The sequence below is a fragment of the Glycine max genome, chromosome 18 (genome assembly GCF_000004515.6).
Source record: "Glycine max cultivar Williams 82 chromosome 18, Glycine_max_v4.0, whole genome shotgun sequence".
NCBI lineage: Eukaryota > Viridiplantae > Streptophyta > Magnoliopsida > Fabales > Fabaceae > Glycine > Glycine max.
In genome coordinates, this window is record NC_038254.2 from 14,290,253 (window position 1) to 14,300,211 (window position 9,959).

Below are 9,959 nucleotides of genomic sequence, written 5' to 3' on the forward strand. Positions count from 1 at the left end.
ATAAAAATTACAAGGAAATGAAGGAGCAAGAAAGTTGGAATATGGATAACCTTTAAGAGATGAAGCTCGAAAAAAAACATGTTGATATGATGTGCCAGAACTGAGAGGTTCCCTCTTCATCCATTCTCAGCCTCAAGGTGCCCAGTTTCTTTCTCTTATCTTCCACATGTGACAGCACCTGGCCCCACCTTAGCACTTCATTGGTTCTCCCGCGCTCTTGATCATAAAAATTGAATTTTTTTACATTTATAGTTTTATATAATAATAAGGTTCTAACAACAGAACACACAGCTCTCACTTCCTTTTGCCACATTACACAAGAACTCTCCAAGGATCCTCCTTCCCACGTATACTCACTTTTTTCTCATTTTCTCCTCATATACATATACATATACAACTACATACATATACTTATATGTTTTGTGTTTTGTGTGTGTTTTAAGTTGGTTCTTTCAATTGAATTTATTTAATAATTATCTCCTACTCATGCTTTGTGTCATTCTCTTCACTATAAAATTGGCTTTGGAAGTGGAAAAATCAAGTGAAGGTGATAGTAAGCACAAAATTTTTTCAGGGGTTAATTTAGTTATTGGTGGGCAAATTACAACCAAGAGCTGCTATTTCCTCTTGTTCTGTCCATCAGTATATTATGATTTGTGTTTTCTTCATGTCTAAGATGTGTTTTCAACTAAGATTTTCAGTTACAAATATCAGAAAGTTATGGAGGAAATTACTTTCTATGATTTCCTCTTGATCAAGCTATTGAATCATTGTTTTCTATCCTTGTACAACATAAATTTTTTTATTACCCAGTGGTTTTTGTCACTTTTTTCTTTCTATTAGATGTTCTGAAAAGCAGAGAATTCAGTTGTGCATCAGTTCAAATATTTCAAAAGATAATTGCAGTTTTTCTTATTAATTGCATGGAAGGATTTGCAAAGGCTAGACACACACCAAGCATATTTTAAATGATAATTATAAATCCAGAACAAAGCTGTTGATGAAGAAGGGTGATTAGTTTTACTTTTTTATTTTAATTTTCTCTTTTTGTGTTGTTGTCAAGGCCATCCATACAGTTATATAATGATGAACCAAAAACACCAATCATTATTTAGTTATAAAATCTACACCTTAAACAGTTTTTGTTCTCTCCTTGCTATCAACCTTTTCTTACTTACCTTCTCAACGTCTAAATTTTGGAGCATTTAGAACAGGATTTTCTGTGTTTTTGCTTTAATAACTCATATAATTTCATTAAGCAGTTTGCATAGTTGGTTCATGTTTCAGTTACAAAATCTCCTCTATCATGGACTAATGAAACAGTAAATCAGTAGTAAATGCACCAAGTTTATGACCAAAGATTCAGAAGGTTGTTAAAACTGACTTTTTCGATGGATTTTCTTGTAGGAAATTCATTTGGTGGGAAAATCCAAGAAGAGGGTGGAATTTCAAGCCAGGGAAGATGGATTATTTCAATGCACCAGGAAGAAACCATCTCTTTGTTCCGGGGCCGGTTAACATCCCGGACCAGATCATTCGGGCCATGAACAGAAACAATGAGGACTACCGTTCTCCAGCAATTCCAGCTATGACCAAAACACTGCTTGAGGATGTCAAGAAGATTTTCAAGACCATAACTGGAATCCCATTTCTCATCCCTACAACTGGTATATATAAACAAGCCATACTGGTCAGTGTGTTATTTTTATAGTTGTAGTTTCAAAAGATCAAGGTAGAAATGCAAATTAGCACTCTGAAGGGACTTAGTCCCTAACCTTTTAAAATTGTACATTCAGTCCTTAACATTTTCAAAGTATGATGAAAATTAATGGAGGGGTTTTATGCTTTGAAAATGTTAAGGATTGATAACATGCTTTTAAAGGTCAGAGACTAAGTTGTAAATAACACAAACTTTAGGGTGTTATTTTGTAATTTTTCATAAAATAAGTTAGGTTGGATTACCTTAATAGTTATCTTTTTTTTTAGGTTAAATTAATCAATAGGTCCTAGAACTATTTGAAAATTTTTAATTAAGTTTCCAAACTAAAAAATGTAATTAGATATTTGATTAAAAAAATTAATTGAGTCTCTAAGCAAATTGTCATTTTCTAGCTTTTTCAAGCCACCATAAACTAACTCTAAGAACCTAATTACAAAAATTTTACAAAAGCAAGGATCCAATTACAATCTTTTTAGTTTAGAGACCTAACTAATTTCCCAAATTGTTTGGACCTAATGATTAATTTAACCTATTTTCCCAACTACATAAATCATCCATTCTCAAATTACACCTTAGATTATATACATTTTTAGGGCCATGATTTGAAGTTTAAAAATAATTTATTAATCGAAACTTGACTGCTGACTTTATACATAATATTCTACAATAGTGGTAGTATTAAATGTTCTTTTATATCTTTCTTGTTCGTATGTATATGTGTATGCTTTGGAGGTTACAATAATAGAGAATAAGGAGGTTTAATAAGAACAAATCGGTTACTAGTTTTCTTATTATCAAGTAATGATTCTGTCCTTCAAGAAAAAAGTAATGATTTTGTATTTGGTTCAGGTACTGGTGCTTGGGAGAGTGCTCTCACAAACACACTGTCTCCTGGGGATCGAATTGTATCTTTCCTGATTGGCCAATTCAGCTTGCTTTGGATTGATCAGCAGCAACGCCTGAAATTCAATGTTGATGTTGTAGAGAGTGAATGGGGCCAGGGTGCTAAGCTTGATGTTCTGGAATCAAAGATTGCTTCAGATACTTCACACACTATTAAGGCAATTTGCATTGTCCACAATGAGACTGCAACTGGGGTCACCAATGACTTGGCCAAAGTGAGACAAATTCTCGGTGAGTATGTCATCTAATGCTAGCTTTTACTCATTGAGCCTACACATTTTACATTTATACCTTTTATTCTCTATAAATTGCCAGAGCCTCAAAATCTATTTTTCTATGATGTTCAAGGATATCATTGTTCATAACTTAGTTTCATTGGGAAAAGAGATGATTGCTAGCAGCTTTAGCTGTTTGTTTTCTTATGTCCTTTAATATCTATTAGATTTAGAAGGACCTCTTACATTGTTAAAATGTTTTCTAGATATTGATAACCTTTAGAATCCCCACACTGAATGCAAAAACTGACATGCCATATGCATAAGAGACACATTCATAAGCTTAAAATGATTACTAAACACATAACTGCCCTTTAGTTACTAAATGCATACATAACTTCCATACTGTTCACATAACTCTCCTATCAGTATTTATAGTGAGATGTGCTGTTGCATAGATCATTAGAATTTAACTTGACTCTTGTGATCTAGGTATGAATCTGAAACTTGGACAGATTATTCACATGCAACTTCACTAGTGAACCTTTGACTTGACAATGATTATATTATATACATTCATAAATTGTGTAATTCTTTGATGAAAATGCATTTTCTTATTTCCTTTTCCACGTTTGCAAATGTATAAAATCATTTGTGATCACGTGCCTTTGGATTTTTAATGTTGCCTATTGTTTTTTCCTTCATCTTCTTCATGAAAAGCATCTCACATTGTGTTTTGGACACTCAGATTCCTACCGGCATCCAGCCCTCCTTATTGTTGATGGAGTGTCTTCTATTTGTGCTCTTGATTTCCGCATGGATGAATGGGGAGTTGATGTGGCAATAACTGGCTCTCAGAAGGCCCTTTCCCTTCCCACTGGGATAGGTATTGTGGTTGCAGGACCTAGAGCTATTGAGGCCTCAAAACATGCTAAATCACTTCGAGTTTTCTTTGACTGGAAAGACTACCTGAAATTCTACCAGCTAGGAACGTATTGGCCATACACTCCTTCCATACATTTGCTGTATGGTCTGAGAGCTGCTCTTGATCTGATTTTTGAGGAAGGACTTGAAAATGTGATTGCAAGACACAGTCGTTTAGGCAAAGCAACCAGGTAAGGCAAGATTTGCTTGTTCAAAAATCATAGTTAAGGACTTAACATGTAAAAGACGATTTTAATTTCTATGCACTGATAGTATAAATCTTTTTACACTATCAACTAATAAAAAATCAACATTGTTATGACTTTTAGGATAGGTATTGTAAAAGTTAGCAAACTTACATGGGGGTTTATGATTGAATAACAGTATAAAAACATTTTACACTATCAGTGCATATACTAATTATTCGTTAAAGATATGCTAATTTTCGACAAATGGACTAAGGTTTCTTAAAGTTGATAATAGTTTTGACTTTTGGTTATATGTTATAAGACAATGAATCTGATAGGCCCTCAATATGCTAAATGCAGACTTGCTGTAGAGGCATGGGGTTTGAAGAATTGCACCCAAAAGGAAGAGTGGTACAGTGACACTGTGACTGCTGTTCTTGTTCCTGCTTACATTGATAGTACTGAAATAGTTAGAAGGGCATGGAAGAGATACAATTTGAGCTTAGGTCTTGGACTGAACAAAGTTGCTGGGAAGGTTTTCAGAATTGGACATCTTGGCAACTTGAATGAGGTAATGTTGATTTCCAATCACCCATCAGCATATAATCATGAAACTAGTTTATCCTCTCGGAACTCAGATTGCATTTATTTGTAGTGAAGTTAAGAAATTTAAAAATCATTGCTCAAGCCAAAGGAAAAGTAATAATAGGATAATCAGTACATATAAAATATTTACAAAATTTGACTTGATTAATTATTCTTAATCTGCATCTAAGAACACATGTTAAAAAAAACCATAAATTTGTTCTCTGTTGTTCTTGGTTGTTTTTTGTTATATGAAGCTTTAAGAGTCTATCCATCTTTGTTTTGATTCACTTTCTGTCCAACTTCAATAATGCAAGTTTCAAAGCTGTGATAGGAATAGCAGCAAGGTTTTATTCTTTACAGTATACCAGATAATTTTAATCTACCATGTAATATCAAATTATATATGTGAAAATTGCTTGTTTACTAGTTACTACTGAGATGCAAGTTGCCAACCTTTCTTTGTTTTTCTATTGGCAAAGCTTAGTTGTTAATTATTAGTTTTTTGTTAGTGGGAAGGATTCAAACCCATGACCTCTCCTCTCCCTCTCTTCTTCATTCACCACTAAGCCAACCTTATATCTCCATTGCCAACCTTTGATATTGTTAATTCTTTAAATATTTTCCAGTTGCAACTGTTGGGATGTCTAGCTGGTGTGGAGATGATACTGAAAGATGTGGGCTATCCTGTAAAGCTTGGAAGTGGAGTTGCTGCTGCCAGTGCATACTTACAGGACACTATTCCTATGATCCCTTCCAGGATTTGAGTCACAAGTCATTCTTGTCTTTACTTCCTTTTTTCTGCTCTTTCGGAAATTCTGTAAAATATATATTACCCTCTTTTACACTCCTTTGAAGATGAACATACACTCTACTTTCAGCTTTAATGCATTGCTTCTTTTATTGTCCTGTATATCAAAAATCATTGCATCTTATGATCTTATTTGTCACTGTGTTATGGTCATCAAATTCATCAGCAGCAGGGTTATTGTATTGTATATGGATAAAGAGAAATGCTAGTAACATGCACATTCCCTCCTATTGTGTAAAATTCATGTGGATCTCATTAAATATGAATCACATTCTCCATTTGGTAGGTTCCATTCCCAAACTAGAAGGACCCACATGAATTTCAATCAAGAGGAAGGAGTTTATTGCAAAGACATCCTTAGAAATTGTGATATTAACACTCCTAATATATACCATCTAATGGTGCAAAGACTTTTGTGAATATATCGTGGTAATTAGATATCAACTAGATAGTATTCGTGCGGGAAATTTTTTTATTGTAAAAAATTATATTAATAATTTTATTAATTTTTTATATATTAAAAAAATAAAATCAACTCAAATTTCAACAATATAGAACTTATTTTTTTAAAAAATATATAGAAGAACTATCAAGAAAATTAATTTTATCTAGATCCTTAAAATTTATCACATTTTAGTTCTATACTGTGGACATTTATTAACACATTAATCCATTGCAATGGATGGGTTTGTTTAAATTTATTTTAAAAAAATATTTTTTAAAATAAAATAATTAATTTTTTATTTTTTTATATATTTGTCTAAACTGTTTTTACTTACTTATTGTTTTTTTTAAGAAGCATATCCTTTTTTTTAAAAAAAAAAGAACATTTTTTAAAAAACTTATTTTAAAATTGTTTGCAAAAAATTAAAATTCTGATCCAATGACTAAAATATTTATTTATTTAATCAAAAGAGCTTACGACAGCAAGCCAGGAAAAAATCAGCCGACAGCAAGCCAGGAAATATCGTTCAACCAAAAATGATAGCAATAAAAGACACGGGAAACAAACCAAACCCATGAAAAAACAAACTATTTGAACCTGTAGTTTGTATAACCAAACCTATTTCTATTGAAGTCAATAACTAAAAAGAAATGGGGGAGAGAATTCCACTAGTAAAACCCCTCAAAAGAGTGAACTTTAGTGGCCAAAATGTCTGCACAAGTATTTCCCTTCTTGAAAATATGACCTACCACAAATCTCATTTTTTTGTTAGATTTATACAATTATGCCACCTGTTCTGTAACTTACAAGGCACTAGATTTGAGTTCTTAAAAGACTGCACCACTAAGGGTGAGTCACATTCAAGCCACAAATTGAACCAACCTTTTTTTTAGCAATTTCTATGACTAAAATAGTCCCCAGCTCCTCAATGAAATGAAAGAATTGCTGATTCCCAAATTATGAGAGAAGCTCCCAAGAAAATCAGCAGACTGATTTCTAAAAATGTCCCCACAACCAACGACACCTGGCCTTCCTTTGGCCGAGCAATCAGTGTTACACTTTACCCAAAGAGGGGTTCCAAGCAACAAGGATAATATGATCAGGCTTTCTAGGAGCAAATTTACCTAAGGGGGCTTATTTTAAAAACTATTTACGGATTGGGATCTGTTTTAAAAGAAATGATGGAGGGGGTCTGTTATTGAGTGGAAGCCGCCATTGTCATTGGCGGCAAGGCTAAACCCGCCATACCCACTGGCGGCAAAGGTGGAGAGAGGAGAGTTCTGCCAGTACCAGTGGCGATATAAGCCACGTAGGAGGGAGAGAGGAGAGTGTCGTCAATGCAAATGGCGATACACCCCAAGCTGGCGATACAGTCCACTTGGGACTCACCCACAAGGCTGGCGAGACAGCCTGGGTCTCGCCCACAGGACTGGCGAGACACCCCCTCCCCCATTCCGCTTTTCGTTTTCGTTTTGGCGGGACAAAGCTGTTATTTTATCAACTAGGGCACTGTTAGGGCACGTAATTTTATCAGTTCTAGGGCACTGTTAGGGCACATTCTTGCTTCAGAAGCATGCAGTAGTAGCAGGTCTAGGCATGTAGGAGGTGACATGCATTCAGAAGCATGCAACAGCAGCAAGTCTAGGCATGTAGGAGGTGACATGCATACAGATTTACTTTAATGGCGTGTAACGTTCCATGTAGCTTCAGCTTTTGTGTAAATTTTCTTTAAATAGAGTAAACTTCCAACGACACTCAGCACTTGCAAAAATTTAACACTGAAGAGAGTATTAGTGTGGAAGAGGAAGAAAAAGTTTCATTTGAAGAGAGTATTTTGAAGTTTGCTGCTAATTCTATAGTAAGGATGCTTTGTATTTATTTAAATAAAGTCTTCTTTCCTTTTCTTTCCTTTTGTAACAAATATTATGATTAGAATCAAATTTGAAGCTCAAATTTAAGTGTATTAATTTTGTAAATTAGATATTAAATTTAAAAATTATTAGTAGTAATTATTTGTAAGCCTTTTTGTTAATGGATTTTGGGTCTGAAGTATTATTTGACATATAATTTAATTTAAGACAAAAACTAATTAGATGCTATTTCTTAAGTATTTTGTGGTTTGTTCTGAGTAGGAAGTTTCATTTTACTTGTAATAAAATTTAGTATAAGTTAACAAAAAGAAATTGTAATTTTAATTATAAAAACAATAAGAAAAATATTACCAATTTTAAAAGTCCCGTCATTTAAATTTATTAACATAAAAACTAGCATGGGAATAACAATTTTTTGGTTACTATATTTATTAGTAATTTATTGATTTTTAATAATCTTAAAAGAACTTTACTTGGATTTATAGATTATTTTATACTTCATGGTAAATAAGAAAAATATTGAGACAACAAACTAGCACTAGATCAGGTCTAATACTTCTTCACTTTTCGAAAAATAATAGGTGAATATTCTATCTGTCCAAGCAATCACTAGTGCAAAAAATTAAAAAAATATAGTTGAATTAATTCTTTAACACTCACTAATTTTCTATCTCTTTGTTTTTATCACATATATAATATTAGTTATTATACTTTAATTGTATATATTTGTTTTATCTGTTTGTCTCACTAAGTTTCAAATTAGTTATTTACCAAGTATTTTTTTTTGCCTTTCATAGGAAGTTCATACGTGGTGCATGTAGTTAATTAACCATTGAGACTATTGACTTGAGATGGAGAACAATTAGGCCTTATTTGTCTCTCCTCCACTCCTATATATAGAGAGTATACTTTCCTACTAATTTTGTCATATGTATATATATGATATATCCTTCATTACGGAACATATCTCATTTGAGTTAATTAGTACTGAAAAACGGCTTCGAAGATACAAATATTACCAGTCGTAGGCGTGTTGGCCATGTTCCGTCTGAAATTATTTTAAGTGTAATCCTTTCATTTATAACCCTTCCATTTTGTGTAGTTTAAGTTTAATAGAGGAAGCAAATAAATATTTTATATTTGTATCATCGACAGAATATTTAATTGAAGTAATAATTTTATTTGTTAGACTAAAATTTTAAGGTATAGTTTAAGTGAATTAATTTTTTTAATTAGAATTTTTATTATAAAATTAGTATGAGTAATTATTTATTTTAACAAAGACTATTGTTATGATTAATTATTTTTAATTTTGTTGATGTAGGTATATCATGAATTCAATTATTACAGTCTTGTATTTCAACGGAAGAGTATATGAAGACAATGATGGTGTAACATTTGAAGACAGTAAAAAGGCGATTCAGATTAAACGCGGAATTAGTTTCAATGCTTTGAAAAAAAAATTGGAGATAAGGTAAAGTTAGAAAATAATGAAATTATTTCTACCATAAGTTGTAGATTTTTAGTTTCAGGAAAATATGTTGTGTTGCAAATTTGTGATGACGAAGATGTTGAAACTATGATCGAAAGTTTTCAACAACAACAACAAATGTCAGTTCTAGAATTGTACGTAGAAAAGGATGTTGCTGGTGGTTCTATGTTTCATGCTGCAAATTCTGTTACGTCATGTGGACGTAATGTATCTCATCATGAGTCGGAACTGCCAAGAAATATAAGCAATTTACATGTTGATGATGATGATGATGATGATGATTATCTTGCATCTAACTCATACGTTGAAGAGTCTTTCGATGAAGATGATAGTGATGATGGAATATCTGATACAGATGATGAAGTCACTGACATCGTTGAACCAGTTTCAATTGTTCACCCAAGCGAAGGTAAATGTTTGTGAAATGCAAAATTAGTTGAATACATCTATCTTTTTATGAGAATTGTATTTAATGGTAACTAAATAGGAGTAGTTTGTTGACGTGAATTTTTTTATAAATTATTAGGTGTACCAGAAATTCAAAATTCATTTTGGAATGATGCTATGCATTATAATAATATCAATTGGAGTCATCCGGACGAGGAGGACATTTGTGGTCTGGACATGCCAACGACTTTTAATGTTGGACAAGAATTATATGTTGGCATGGATTTTGACAGTAAAGATGCGGTCAAAAATGCACTCAAACAATATGTGATGAAGGTGCATCAAAGTTTTAAGGTTGTTGAAACGAAATCACACAAATATATCGTTTGTTGCCCCAACAACATCGAAGAGTCTCCTT

At 32.7% G+C, this 9,959-nt stretch overlaps 1 protein-coding gene across 4 annotated transcripts; it reads left to right on the forward strand.

Annotated features, from left to right (window-relative positions):
• Positions 1-289: 289 nt before the first annotated feature.
• On the forward strand, positions 290-5,448 carry LOC100786630 (serine--glyoxylate aminotransferase-like). Of its 4 annotated transcripts, none has more exon segments than NM_001289347.1 (6): positions 290-347; positions 1,408-1,667; positions 2,570-2,854; positions 3,587-3,953; positions 4,311-4,521; positions 5,165-5,448. In NM_001289347.1, coding segments are annotated over 5 exon segments (1,206 nt in total). In that variant the 5' UTR covers positions 290-347; positions 1,408-1,462; the 3' UTR covers positions 5,303-5,448.
• The last annotated feature ends 4,511 nt before the right edge of the window (positions 5,449-9,959 follow it).